General features: G+C 45.2%; 1 protein-coding gene across 1 annotated transcript; it reads left to right on the plus strand.

Annotated features, from left to right (window-relative positions):
- Window positions 1-4,870: 4,870 nt before the first annotated feature.
- On the plus strand, window positions 4,871-14,913 carry GPR20 (G protein-coupled receptor 20). The gene is made up of 2 exons (XM_068155433.1): window positions 4,871-4,965; window positions 13,565-14,913. Exon 2 carries the CDS (start codon window positions 13,586-13,588, stop codon window positions 14,645-14,647), a length of 1,062 nt encoding a protein of 353 aa, XP_068011534.1. The 5' UTR covers window positions 4,871-4,965; window positions 13,565-13,585; the 3' UTR covers window positions 14,648-14,913.
- Window positions 14,914-15,481: the final 568 nt, after the last annotated feature.

Here is a 15,481-nt window from a genome sequence, read left to right on the forward strand (position 1 = left end):
GTATTTCATGATTTGGATCCCAAGGGACTCTCTGGTCTTCTAGACGTCCCAGCATGGCACACCTGGATCACCATGAGAACAGCAGAGAATGGCCTTTCATTATCCCAGCAGCTGAAGCCACTTCATGAGTTGGTGATGGAGCAGGACTGAGTGAGGGACAAGGAGCAACCCTCAGCCCCGTTCCCCCAGAACTCCATTTTGCCTGCAGACCCTGTTGTGGCCACCCAAGCCTGCCACAGGGTTGCACCTGAACTGCTGCAAGGGGCAATTTTGACTCAGCTTGGGTAAATGGAGTTTGGTGGGTCAAATCCAGTCCTGGAGCCCCTTACCATGTCTGTCCACAAGGCCCTCCACCCTTATGCCTCATTGGCAAGGAGACTGACACTTCCACCACGAGCAGAGCCCAAGCTGGATGTAGCTGGACCCAAGCTGGATTTCCCTGGTCAGCTCCACCAAATCAGACTAGCTACAAGCTGTTCCCACAAAACATCAGCTTCTCTCACTTCTCCCCACTGATGGCAAGAGACTGTAAAAGTTAGGGCAGGTGTTTTCAACCATCAGGCATCACCTGCCAGATCCCTGCTCTGCTCCATTATGGGTTGCATCAGGGCTGGGACAGAAGCCAGTGTTATGTTCCTTGTACTTTGACAACATTCCCACACTTCTGTCCAATGCTTTCCTTCCAGGGCAAGACAGCGTACATCCCACTGACTAATGATAAAGTGTGATTGGATTGAAGCACAACCTCCATTGCAAGGAGGAAAATTCCTACACATTTGGTGATAGTCTCAGTGTCTGCAGGTTTCTCCCTAAACCAAATGCCATGTGGTGCTTTCCTGGAAGTTGTCCTCTGTAAAAGATGAATTCTGGAAGGGGTTGCAGCACAGAGCTTGTAAAACCCAGTCCAGCTCTGGGTCAATTCCACATCTGATTCACAGCATCCCATGGAGACTATCGAGAATCAATAATTTAGGGGTGGTGGACAGTGCACATCACAGGGACATATACAAGTGTTTTCCAGCAGTTACTAAGGCCTGAGAATTTTCTGGGGAATTTTTCTGTAAGGAACAGTAGTTGAGAAGGGTAAAATGGATGCAGACACTCCTCCATTCCATTAACTTTGCCTGCCATGCCAAAGGGTTTACTCACCTGGCAGGAAACAGAGCTCATCAACTATTGCCTCTCCTGCAACCCTACAGCTGGGCAACCTCTTCTGGGAAGACCTGATTGCAGCCTTTCAGTACTTAAAGGGGCCTCTAAGAAAGACGCAGACAGACTTTTTAGTATAGTCTGTTGCAACAGGGCAAGGGGTGATGGTTTCAAACTGAAGGACAGTAGGTTTAGATTAAATATCAAGAAGAATGGCAAAACACTGGCACAGGTTGCCCAGAGAGGTGGCAGATGTTCCATCCCTGGAAACATTCAAGTTCAGGTGTGACAGGACTTTGAGAAACCTGATGTAGCTGAAGATGTCCCTGCTCATTGCAGAGACTGGACTAGATGACCTCTAAGTGTTCCTTCCAACCCAAACTATGCTACAATTCTATGATTTTTGAAGGACGGTGAAAGTATACTCTTCTCCTCATGAAAACTGAGGAGACATCTCCCCAGGGCAGTGGGTGGTATCAGACTTCTGACAACCTCCTTCAGAGCTTCCTGGCCTCCTGCTTTACTGCTTTGTGCCATGGGAGACTTTTAAACAGAGCTCTGTCCCATCCCTGTATTACACAATGCAATTTAGGGATTGCTAGGAATTATAGGCCAGCAGCACCACTTCCTGCCATACTTCTCCTACATGCTGATTACACCTAAATCAATACCTTCTTCCACCTACAATCTCAAGACATGCACTGCAGTGTTTAATACTGTTGTGTATTCAGTAAACAAGCTTGAAAATTTTCCACTTACTGAAGCTTAACTTTTTGTTCTTCCTTTCCCCCTCCCTCTGGGAGGGTGATAAATGACTGCAAATCAGGAGATGATAGAAGCTCTTCATTCATCAGCTATGGTTGAAACTTCTCCTGAAGTTAAGTGTGGGAACTACATCAGGGACAAAGCATGGCCCTGAGCCCGGATGTGCCTTCTCCACCTTAATAGCAGCATCTGCTTCCCAATATGGCATGCTCTGCACTGTCTCAGGAACAACTTGAAACTTTGCAGCTGTTGCCACTCCAAGTCTAGCTCTAAATCCAGCAAGGAGGGAGAGGCCAAGACAGTGGGGGAGTGCAGGACATTCGTTATCTTCTGCACAGGGATGGGAACAAAGCTCTCATGTATCACCCAGTAGCACAAAACCAAGCCAGTCCTTACATAGGAGAGTCAGGCAGTCCCTCGGCATGTGAACAGAGTGTAGTTATCAATATCTCATCCTGCAGAAAAGTCTCCTCTTTCTTTCAGTCTTGTCTTTGTAACTCCAGGGGCCGCTCTCTGAGAACAAAAGTTTTCTTGACAGGCTGAGAGGAACGTAAGCATTTGCCACCACAGACAATAAGAATGCTAGGGTCCAAGTTCATCCAACCTGTCCCATGCCAAACTGTAGGTTGGTTTCTTATCTTTTGTTCTTCCCTTTGTTCAGTTTTCAAGATGGAAGGAAGTGAAGGCAAGGTCACTACCCAGACATGACTTATGGAGGCCTTCCTATCACATTTGCTTTCCAAGACATAAGGAAGTGAAAAGCAGATGAAAGCTCAGACACGTGCCTGAGATGGAGTTCAGCTGTGAATGGCTGGATGTCTGGACCAGGAGGCACATAAAAGTCAATGAGAATGTTCCTGAAAATGGGGGAAGAATCTGCCCCTCAATGTGAGGAAACCCAAAATAGAAAATCAAGAAAATAACCAGAAAAAAAAAAAAAAAAAAAGATCAGCTCAGTCTTCCTGGGAATGATCCAAGGGTGAAAAACTAATTCCAGAAAATGAGGTCAACCTTCTCTAATAACCATAGCTACTGTTTTTGCTCCAGTGAGACATGCATGTGTCGAGTGTACCTCTCCTCTATTTATGGACTTGGCCTCTTGACCTAGAATTCAATGCCCCTCAGTTGATCCTGTCATGTTGTGATGGGCCCTCTTCTGCATGTTTATTGCATTTCCACCAGTTTTGTCTCTATCTAAAAGGTGAGAGAAAAAAACAGTCCAGGGCTGATACTGAAATCCAGCATCCATCCTTCCTGTCCTTCTAAATGACAAAAATTGATCAGCTCCTCACTTTAACTGTGGTGTTTTGTTTGCCTCTTTCCCCCCCTTCCCCCCACAAGAGACATCCAAGGCTATCTTAAATCTGCCTGCAAGCCCTTCAAAAGATGGAGATTTTGGTACTCAGTTTAGAGCAAGAAGTATCCCATCATGAGGTGGGACTTTGGAGAATTTGGGAGATTTGGGTGCTTACATTATTGGTCAGCACAGACATCTTGAAAGCTGATCTGGCCATGTGTTTAGCATCCATTTCAGCAACTGGATCATAGAATCATAGAACGGTCTGTATTGGAAGGGACCTTCAAAGGTCATCTAGTCCAACTTCCCCTGCAGTAAGTAGGGGCATTCTCAACCGGATCAGGTTGCCAAGAGCCCTGTCAAGCATCACTTTGAATATCTCCAGGGATAGGCCCCCAACCAACTCCCCAGACAATCTGCTCCAGTGTTCTACTACCCTAGTTATGCTTTGCCCAATCTCAACTTCTTCTCATGTAGCTAAGGGTGAAGACATACTTAAACATATCCTGGGCTGCATCAAAATAGGCATGGGAGCAGGCCAACAGAGGTGATTCTGCCCCTCTACTCTGATCTTGTGAAAGAAAACCTGGAGAGGGACTATTTGTAAGGACCTGTGGTGATAGGACAAGGGACAGTAGTTTTAAACCACATTAGGAAGAATTATTTACAGTGAGACACTGGAATGAGCAGCCCAGTGAAGTTGTGGACACCTCATTCCTGAAAGTGTTTAAGACCAGGATGGATGAGGCTTTGGTCTAGTGGGAGCTGACCCTGCCCATTGCAGGCACTTTGGAACTGACCTTTTAAGGTCCTTTCCAACTCATGATTCTATGAACTCCAAGTCAAAGCATTCTATGATTCCACGATCCCAATGCTGAGAAAGACCTAATAACTACAGTGACCAGCAGGGAAGGACTGTGTGAGGATGGAGGAATATGTTGGGGGGCTTCTCAGTGGAACCTCAGACTCTCTATTTCCACCTTCAATTTATCAATGCTCAGCCAATTCATCCCAGTCCTTGCATAGACATTATTAGCTCCTTTCCCAAGTGACTGCAGCCAAAGCATCACCAAAGTGTGCAGGGTCATCTTTTGTCTCCCTGTGCCAAGGCCTGGACATTTGGGTTGCTTCAAAGCATGTCACGGGCTTTGTCATTTGGTCCTGTGACTGACAGGGATGCTTCTGACTTATCCTAGTCCATACCAGGAAGATTACAAGAGAGGTATTTTCCTCAGGTCACACAGTGGTGATTCAATAGCACTGTGGTAGCCTTGAGCTGGAGAGTTCTCAGCAAGGAGCTTTTGTTCCCACAGAGATACAGGAAAATTGATCCAAGGAGGGGACAAGAGTGGGGTCAGTAACATCATTTTCTGTTTACTAGGGATGTTCAGGCATTAGCACCACGAGGAAGGCTGGAGCTCTCTTTAGCGTTTCCAGCACTTCATAAATTTCAGAGAGATTTATGGCTAGGAGCCAGATGTTTGGGGAGAAATTCTGAACACTAAAGACAAGTGGAATTTTTTTTTTCTGGTGGTGTGTATTTTTTCCCATTAGTTGCAAGGCTATATTTAGAAGAGAGGGGCGGGGGGAGAGAGCGCACGAGAGGGATTAGGCATTTTTTCGTATTCCGTAGTCACTCCAGTTGTTCTGCTTGTAGGAACAGATGTCTCTTTCCTGGGGTGATAACATCCAGGTCCACAAGGAAATTATTTCACCAGCAGCTCCTCTAACATAGAAGGGAGATCAGGCCAGAGGTAAGTCAGACCACTGGGGAGGAATACACTGCAGTGACCACCGCGGTGAATACTTTGGAATACTGGTCAGAGGGAAAGGGGCGCACGGGACTGGGCAGGTGAAAGATGGGGGCTATGAGGGAATTGCTGGAGATTGGACCCCAAGTCTGGAGTGGTGAGTGTGGCTATTGCATCAGGGAGTCCTGACAGGGATGGTAGTGGAGAGGAACCTGCACTGACCACATGGATGAGCAGCTCAGGAAGACCTTGGCACTGCTTGTGTGGCGGGTATGGAAGTTCATTAGGCAGTGCCCAACCTGGAAAGCCAGGCTGTGTCAGCAGTTCTGAAGGTCCGTGAAGGGCTTCTTCCACTGAGAGCTCTGCTTTTGGGTTTCTGTACAGCAGTGCGATCGTTAGTTGTCTCTCAAGGAGGTGAGGGGGGTGATGAAAAGTGTGCAAAGCTACTGGATTTCTCTCATTAAAAAGTGCTGTGCCAGCTCCTGTGAGGAGTGGGGGAGTATTATGTTTGTATCCCTCTATTTTAAAGTACAATGAAATTTTGAGGAAATGCACTCAGGGAGGTTTTGGAAGAGGAGTCAGTGCACTGCCTGGTGTGAGAGTCAGCTGCAACTAAGGATGTTTGGCCTTGCAGCAGGTAGGAGTTCAGCTCCAGGAAAGATGCTTTTTTCTTTCTCTGAATCCCCTTCCTGAGAGAACCTACTTGCTTCACTAAAAACAAGCAAATCCTTTCCAAGGTCCTTCACTAAACCCCTTCAGAAATGTTTCCTGCTTTCATAGCAACTCACTAACCAACAGCTCAAAGTTTTTCCAAATTAATCTGGTTATTCTAAAATTTACAAAACCCTAAAGACACTGTGGGATCTCACTGCATAGCACAGTGTCATATGTGCCTAGCAAAGGAAACCATATAAAACAGTTTCCCAAAGGGTTAAGATCAGGTTATACATCCTAGGACGCCTCAAAAAAATGTCTGCTCCCTGGCCAGGTCTCCTGTCTCACTGCATTCCCTGGGCCAAGCCCGTGGAATCTGTGCCAGACACTGCCTCAGCTTCTCCCTGCAGCCAAGAGAGCAGCACAACTTGAGGTGAGTGCTGGGCTGTAGAGTTGCATCCATGGTGGGCTCACCTGCTGCTCGTGGTGCACCTGACCCCACTTCTCACTGCATCAGCCTTTCATCCCTCTCTTCATTTTTGTCACCTCTGTTCCCTGGGCTCCCTGGGGTGTGAGCATTGCCTCTTCTGTCCTGCATCCCTGGGTCATGCAGGACCCCAGGTATTCCTCAACTGGAAGATTCTTTTGCATCTTTTCCCCTTCTGTCCTTCTCAAGCTTTTTACAAAGGTAGAGAAAGAGTAGGTATCTGAAGCCAGAAAGAGAGAAAAGTGCTCAAAGCTTGCTAAATTTGTCATTAAACATTTCCTTTTCAAAAGCAAGCAGCCATGCACTGGCCAGATGATGCTCCATTTAAGTTCCCACGATGTTTTTGCACTTACCTGTGAAGTTTCTGTATGAGTCTCTAGGGCAATTTTCACTGCAGGGCTGTCCTCATACACAGCCACTGTAGCTGTTATTCCAAACCGACAGCTGTAGCGCTTTGTCTGAGGCACCCTGGAAATGCTAGACTGATTACTGTAATCCCAGTATCGTCACACACAGTTCTCTCGTACTGTTACCACCTCCCAAGAAGACAGGCAGAAATTCATCTCTCCTGGCTAGACCTATAAAACTCCAAATCCACATTTCTTTCCAGATTTAGGGTTTTTAAATAATGTTAAACTGTCTTGTAAAAGAATTTTACCCAAAATATGTGCTTTCCCCTCACATTATACTGGTTCACAAAGGGAGGGAAATACTCAGGAAGTCATGCTTCGATTTCACTTGAAACATCAGAGCTGGCAAGACACAGCATCTACCACAGAGATGTCACTCCATGCTCCCGCACGACAGATGGCACTCGGTACTTTCCCTGACAGGCTATGAGGTGTTGGACTTTTAAATGCTAACAGCACAATTTACAGAGCATTCACCAGGATGCTCAATATTTCTGTCATTCCAAGGCCAAGATCTGATAGTGTAGGAAAGAGAAACATGCAAAATGCAGTGGTGTCAATAAGCCGTTGTAGATATGTAGATTTTTCTGTGCAGTGTGGTACAAACAGGCAAGTGGAGGGGTAAGCCCTTTATTAACACTTCCAGGTGCCGGTACTAGCAAACCTCATCAGAGACAGGCTGAAGGACCTCTGAGAGTGCACCACTCCTGGGTGCACATTTGCAGGTCTGGAGAGACAATATATCTGCAATCCCACTTCTGTATTCATTTGTACATGTACGTCTGGGCTCCTTCTTTCAAAAGCTGAGGCATTACTGCTGCAAATGGGCACACAGGAGCTATAAGCTCAAAAGAAATCTGCTAGCATATTTCTTGCTCTGAGTATCTTTGGGAGCTTCATTCCCTATTTTTCATGCATGCTCAGGACAGGGTTGGGGGAGAATCGTGCATATCTGTCCAAGTTTTAAATAAATTGCCTGGGGGCTGTCCGGGTCTGGTGATCCGTCACCTGGTTTTGAGCAGCAGGTTCAAGCCTACATACAGAGAGTGGAAATCTGGGCCTCCCTCCCATCTGGGTCACTTTGCTCCATGAAGAACAGGAATGTAGTTTGGAGAGTTGTGCTCTCCCTCTTCTAACTGGCCCTGGTTCCTCACAGCCTACGATGACCTGTTGGACTAATTCATTGCTTGGTCACCCACGGGCTACTGCTTGTCCCAAACTGAGTCAGGCAGTTGGGTCACTCACTCTCAGAGGAAGAGAGAGATCACCTCAATTTTCAGGAAATTAGGCAGCAAAGAGAGGAGAAAGTCAAACAAATGTCAGAGCCAAGAACGTGAGTGCTCATTAAAGCAGCCAAGTGACCACATGGGAAAAAGTTACAATAAACATCTCGACCAGAGCAAAGCATTCATCCAGCCCTGTGAGCCACTGCAAAGCAAGAAACCATAAGAAAGCAGGTGACACTTAGTCTGACACTCACATAAAACTGTGTGGTTTGTGTCTCCTAAGCATGTTTTATTGCCACAGCACTGGAGGGGAAGAAATAATCCAACCGGACCGAGTTTTACCATCTCCAACTGCAATTCCTTAGCAATAAGGTGTTTCACGTACTCTACCCAGTCATCCTTATGCCCAGAGGCTTCTAGGAATCCCAGGAACCAAGTGACAGCAGAGATCTGACACCTGCAAACATGGAAATCTGACATGTCTGACAGAGATCTGACACTCACCCTGGGAACAGACCTATTTCTGATTCAGGGTGGGATCTTTCTCTCCCAAACACTAGCTTCCTTCTCATAGCCTGAAGGGCTAAACAGGCACCAGCTTTTCCCTTTCAGTAGCTAGATTTGTTCACTTTCTCTCTCTTTCTCCTTCAGTTCCCACTGTCAGCAAACTCCCCCTCCCCAGGCTGAGCATGAGGCGCACAGAACAAGATCTACCACGTATAGGGCAAGGTCCTCAACATGCACAAAAACACCATATTTGGCCAGTTTGAGCCAGAGTTGAGTGAGAGCTTGCCAGAAAGAGAATCATACAATTTAAACTGAGAGTGAGTTTAACCCTTCATTTATAAATATGATGATAAAGCACCCAGAGAACTTTAAACACGGAAAGGCTGCAAAACTAAACACATGCTGCTGCCATCCCAAGCAGCAGAGTAATACTAGCAGGCAGGACAGGGTGAAGAGGACAGAAGGGATGAAAGAGGAGCCAGGTTGCTGTATCAGATGTTCTGATTCAAGACAGGGAGATGAGAAAAGCTGAAATTGTTTATACTAAATAACATTTGCTCACGCTTGTTAATGTCCTTTCCAGCTTTCCAATCCCACTGCATGGCTTTCTTGTTCTCTGACTCTGTGTCTTCAAGCAGAGATTCCATGTACATGCACCAATAAATAACTCTTTTGGAGAACAGTTGGGACAAAGCTCAGATGCCTGACCTGCCTTTTCTTTTGTATTCCATTGCTTGAATTTGTGAGCCAGATAGAAAAGTCACCTGGGCCAAGGCAGTGAATCCTGGTAAATTCATTAAGTTACAGGGTAAGGCTTAAGGGTGACACCAAGCAGAAAGCTGTGTGGAGTGACATACAGGATGGTCAAGGATATCATCCTGGAACAGAAGTAGCTCTGAGCTGCCTGTGCTAAATGAACAAGTGTGATGCCAAGCAGCAAGCGAGTGAGGGAAGAGGCTGCAGGACCTGGTTTCAGCACAGTGACCATCTGTTTCCTATTTGGCCTCAAAACTATGGAAGTGATTGTGTCACTCCACAGTGAGAAAGTATTTCAGAGATAGTCCTCTTCTCCCAGTGCTGAGCAGGGACCGTTATCAGAACAAGGGAAGCCAGGTCAGCTTCCTCAGGCTCATCCCTTCACTTATCCCATTTCTACCCAGATGTCTGCTGCACTTTTAAGGAAATGTTACCCACAGACTCACAGACAGACGAAATCCAGCCTGAGAGGTATAATATAATGGTGTGGGCCAAACTGGTGTGTTCAGACAGTCCTTGGAAGGATGCATGTTTACCCATCTTGGGCTTTGCAGACTGGCAGCTCCAAAAAACAGGGATTGCATGGTAATCTCAGGGGCTGAGAGCCAAAATAGGCATGAAAAAGGTTGAGTTCCAAATTCCCTGAAGATTTTAGAAAGGGAGTTAGCACAAGGGCTGTTTACTCGGCAAGCAAAGGTGATTGTGGTCATTGTAGCTCCCTATGAGCTCATGCCAGAGCTGCAAGCAATAAGTAGCACGAAAAAATAGCAAAATAAAGGTTTACAGAGGCTGCAAAGCTTCTCCTGTATTTAGCCATGACTCTACTGGATGCTATATGCCACCGCTCCATGGTGATGGGTAGTAGAGCTGACTCACTATGACACCTGTGTGAGTATTTCTGATGGCAGAGAAAAGAGACCTGGGCGGTGTAATCTTTTGATGGGGCAGGGGTAGAATTGGAAATCTCTTGAAATGTTTGCTTTTCCTTAGATACAAGGTCATGCTGCCATTCTGTGCCTTGTTCAGTCTCCTGCAAAAAGGGGCAAAGTACCTTTGTCAAGTGCTTGGAGACCCATAATGGAAAAACACTTAGTAGCTGCTAACCAGGGGTTTGGTCCAGCTCCCTCTCATTAAAAGCACTCAGAGGAATGCTGCTGCTTTGCCAGTCCAACCCTCTTCTGTTTGGGAGCCATGAGATGAGGGCAGTCCCATGAAGAAAGGAAAAGGCCATTCACCCAAACATCTATCAATAATAATTTGATTAGAGGAAGACTTTTCCCACTGCAGCCCAAGAGGCAGCTTTTCCACAGTTTATCAGTGAGAAAACCTTCAGAATTAATTAAATTTGTTGGGAATTTCATGTAGTTGCTTGGATTTTGAGTTCAGAGACAGCACCAATCAACTGGGACAAGACCCAAACGCTAATTCAGCTACTTCCTTGTATAGTCAATTTCACAAAGAAGATGCTACCTAGGTTTTAGCTGTTTATCTGGAGTTCATTTCACTCCACATGGGGCTCACTGAAGAGTTGACTATGTGAAGCCATCACACCACACATGCTGATGATTTTAATTTCAGTGTATGGACAGTACTCAAGCAGGGTATTTTTCTATTGGTCTGCAAAGTACCCTACATAGCTCAATAGGATTGTGAGGATGAGGAACGACTGAATGGGTTTTGAGTTACCAATTTCATTGAGACAGGAAGGAAAAACATTAAGATGAATATCAGCTGTTCATGACATATGATCTGAGCCTGAAGAAAAATCTCTCAGTGGAGACAACCTACTAACAAGATGTAAAATCAGAGCAAATGGCCAACATCTCAGAATTACGATAAGAAGGAAAATGCATGCACCACTTAATACACTGTAGGACATGCTAAGGGATAGAATGATGGTTTTGTCTTCTGCTGTTGCTCAACTCTCTGTATGCATGCAGATATACAAGCTTACACTGCACTCAAGGGGCAACAAAGTCTTTAATCCTCGGTTTGCATTGGTGCAGTGGATTTTGCAGCGCTTCTCTTGACAGCACCTGCAAAGAGAAATCTGGGAGCAGATCCAGGCATCTGTTCATTTCAGTTTGCTTTTGTAATTAAAGCGTAAAACAAACAGAAGATCAGATGGTGAGAATGTTACAAAATCATTAGAAAATGGGACAGCATTATGCATCCTACCCATGCATCCTTCCCATGTGCCACTTTGCAGCTCCACCACCTTCAGCCAGTCTTGGGTCCAGTTTTTGCTGTTATTTGCTGACAGCATGCTTGACACAAAATGTAAAGAGATAAGATGCTCCCCCAGGAGTTGTGAGGCTCAGTCAGAGCCAGACAAAGTAACATGAACATGTGTTCTACTTTGGCTGTCACCAGAATCCAATGAAGGATGAGGTAATATGGTCATTCCTGAAACACAAGACATTCCAACTCCCAGTTGCTGATGGAGAAGGCATAACTGTAAATGTGGACAGAAGTTAGGATTGCTCCTCTTTGCCCAGCAGCTCTTTGAAGCATGACAGCTACTTTGACCCCAGGCTTCAGTATTTCAGTCTTGCAGCATAGCCTGGCACTGGGTTTGACCTCAGGAGGTCTTTATGTTTGAGCACCAGCCATTCCAATGGACAATTCAACTACCTGGGCTTGAGTAGCTACCTTAACAGAATGAATTGTCATTTGATTATAGATATCCTTCAAAGTTCAACAATATTAAAACTCAGCTTTTGGTTTCACACCAGGTCCACAGACTAGATAAGAGACAAGAAAAAACTACAGCAATCACTAGACTCCAGGCAAACAGACCTAATATTTGTCATGATGGCAGATGTCACTTCTCTAATATTTTCCAGAGGGAACACCACACCTGGTCTTCTAAATTCTCAGTCCTAATCTGTGCTTTTGCTCAACAGATGTTCTGCTTCATACTCACCATACAGAATAACCACGACTAGGCTGTAGTATCTCATGAGGACCCTTAATTTTGAATGTTCAGTTACAGTCAGCAGGGATTTGTAGTTCAGTAGCCCAACAAGCAAGCTTTTGGTGGCAGGAAAAAGTTTTGGCACTTGTCACGCAGGCTCAGAGCTGCTGTGATGATCTATGGACCCAGTTAAGACTCTCCCTGGTTTTGACCAAGAGGAATTCTTAGGATCCACTGGAACACTTCTGACCTAAGTAGCTTCCTCCTTTACTTTGTACATGCCCACCCACGTCTTGAAGCATCTCATAGGCACTGTGACACCTTCAGTCCCTCTTTCTGATCTCTATAAGCAGCATAAAGGATTAGTGCAGGCAAAAAGCCAGCTGATAGGGGGTGGGGCATGCTTGGGGCAGCTGGATATCCAGACTGTTTTAGCAGTTCAAGCTCTCTCATTGAGACACTCAGCCTAGACACACTGTGGTTCTTGTGAATGCTGGAAGATGTGTTTCCAGCTCCTTGTGTCCTAGCCCTTCTGCACTTGGCTCTTTGCTAGCAGGGATTTCAAACCCTCATAATTCAAACCTTTCAACATCATTCTCTGCTGATTCAAGCTGATTTTTTTATCCTCAAAGCCCCGCTTAGCTACTTTGAGATATTCCAGACATTTTTCAACCATTTATTTTTATTGAAGCCAGCCAAGTCTCTGTATATATTGGGCTTTTTTTTATCTCTTTAATACACAAATCAGTTTAAAATAGTGTATAAGTCAGGAATGATTTGCAAATTAAACTGTCAAACCCTGGCAGGAGTAGTGGCTGACACCCTTGGTTTGAAATCTCCCGGCTGCTGTTGCTGCAAGTACAGATCTCTAGAAGATGCCACACAACCTTCTTGTACTTGGCTGGAAAACTCAGCCACCTTTTAATTGCACAAAAAATCTTAGTTTCTGAAAATGCTGCTAAGTGTAGCTTTCTAAGGGGATCACCTGGCCAAGGGAAGGAATATCATATCTTAGGAGTCTGAGGCTATGGTCATGCCAATAGATTGGGAAAATGTCTTCTGGCTGCCAGTACTATCCTGCTCCCAAGGGGAGGGAGAGCTTACAGTCAGGAAGAAGATGCTCCAGTTGAGGAAGGACTCAAAAATTGTGTCATGTGTAGTAAACAAGACTTGGTAGTAGTGTCATGTTGGCCTGAGTTTCCCTCTTACAGTAGAAAATGGTGTGTGCCTTCCACAAACATCCATGCATCTTGCTTGGACTCAGCAACCTCATCTATTTCTCTGGGCCATTTGCCATGTGGTGGGCTCAAGAATAACCATGTTTAGGTCCCCCAACTTTCCCTTCTGCTCTGCTCTCTCAGCATAGTTCACATCTTTTTCTTGCTCAGGCCTTAAAACCACTTTTGCACAGGACAGATGAAGAGAAACTTGGGGATGGTGTGTCTTCTCCAAAACATGTACCTGGAACCACTGGAAGACAGTAATTATAAATTCTTCTAGTGGTTGTTGGTAATCCCATATGGGCAGACAAGACTGTCAGGGAGCACAGCAGCACATAACAACTACTGAGGGTATACAGATATGTTGATTAAAATCTTCCTAGGTCACAATGTTCAGAGCCCATCAATATATTTGTTTCTTCCAGATTGCTGGGAAGTCAGTGACCATGTCGACCTCCTCCACCCAGCTGCCAGTCCTTGACTCCACCAACTCTACCCAGCAACCCAACTCCAGCATCTACTTGTTCTCTAAGTTCATCCACTCTGACAAAGAACTGTACACAGAATTTTACAGCCTGTGGATTGCCCTGATGATAGTCAATGCCATCATTTTCCTGGTGGGTGTTGTGTTGAACAGCTTGGCACTGTATGTCTTCTGTTTCCGTACCAAGACAAAAACCACCTCTGTTATTTACACCATCAACTTGATTGTTACTGATCTCTTGGTGGGATTCTCCTTGCCTGTCCGGATCATCATGTTCTACAGTGCAGGGAACTGCCTGAATTGTTCCTTGGTTCATATTTTTGGCTACTTTGTCAACATGTACTGCAGCATCCTTTTCTTGACCTGTATCTGTGTTGACCGCTACCTGGCAATTGTACAGGTGGAGGCCTCACGTAAATGGAGGAACCCCACCTGTGCCAAGGGGATCTGCATCTTCATTTGGATCTTTGCTACCGTGGTGACTTTTTCCATCCTGACCATGGCAATACAGTTTGCTGCATGCTGCCTTTCCAAGATTCTGGTTCTGATGGTCTGTGAGTACTTCTTCCCCCTCATCATAATTATCTTCTTCACAACCAGGATTATGTGTGCTTTGTCCAAGCCCAGCCTCATGCACCAGAGTCGGGAGAGAAGAATGAGGGCTGTACAGCTCCTTATCACTGTTCTTATCATCTTCATGATCTGCTTCACTCCTTTTCATGTGCGACAGGTAGCAATCTCCGTCAACCCAGACATGTCCCATGATGTCAGCCTCCTTGTCTACCATGTGACAGTGACTCTGAGTAGCCTCAACAGCTGTATGGACCCCATTGTCTACTGCTTTGTCACAAATAACTTTCAGTCAACCATGAAAAACATCTTCAGGAAAACTGAGCCAGAGCAAACCAGTGTGGACATCCTGGGTATGAACAAGAGCTCCAAGGGCTCCAATGCAATCATCGCCTTCTCAAACACAATAGGAAGCCCTATGAACTTGCCATCACCAAGCAGTGTCCAGATATAACCCACATCTAACAGGACATATTGCATTAAGCCAGTGTAATCATTCTGGAATATTGTTAGGATGTACAGTACTATTGTCTTTGACCTCTTTTTTTTTTTAGGCTAAGGTTCCTAATGACAGTGATGGAATTTGTTCCTCAAGAACATTGTGATCTGTTTGGAAAATGGAACTTGCAGTGCTGTTAGTAGCAAGACAAAAGAGAGTCTATTCATTACTGTTCCAAACAGGAAAGTTTTCTTTGTGTTTTAATACAGACAAACTCTTCACTGTGGTTTTATTTTCATGTTTGGCATCACAGTGCAACATCCCTAGGATTACTTAGAAAGCAGGAAATCTCTGTTTTCTCTGAAAGCTTTTGAGCCTCAAGCATGTGCTTAAGAGTAAAGGGTAAGAAAGATGCTTCCAGAGCTACCCACTACAAAGATTTCAGATGTCAGTGGAGTGGGAAAGAAAGTATTCTAACCCAGCTGTCTCCAGTAACTACTCATGTGTTTCTGAAAACATCTGAACCTTCTCAGGAAAGAAAGTATAAACCCAAGCAGTAGTCTCACTATTTCAGCTATAACACACAAACAAACAAACCAAAAGCAAAAACAAAAACAAAAACAAAACAAAGCAAAAAAAAAGTGACTGTATAGGCTTTCATCCACATTGTCTGGGCTTGGGGAGAGGTTATAGTTATATTCCACCTTCATTTGGATCACTAAATCCACTAAACTGCAGATGAGCTTACAAAAAAAAGCTGTGAAAATGAACCTGCTTTCCAGCACACTCTGCTGTTCTGCTCTCTCTCCCTGAAGAACAGCTAGCATGGAAAGCAGAACCAGACTATGA

This window comes from Melanerpes formicivorus, unplaced genomic scaffold (genome assembly GCF_026170545.1).
Source record: "Melanerpes formicivorus ecotype bairdi unplaced genomic scaffold, bMelFor1.0.p_v2 SCAF_32, whole genome shotgun sequence".
Taxonomy (NCBI): Eukaryota; Metazoa; Chordata; class Aves; order Piciformes; family Picidae; genus Melanerpes; species Melanerpes formicivorus.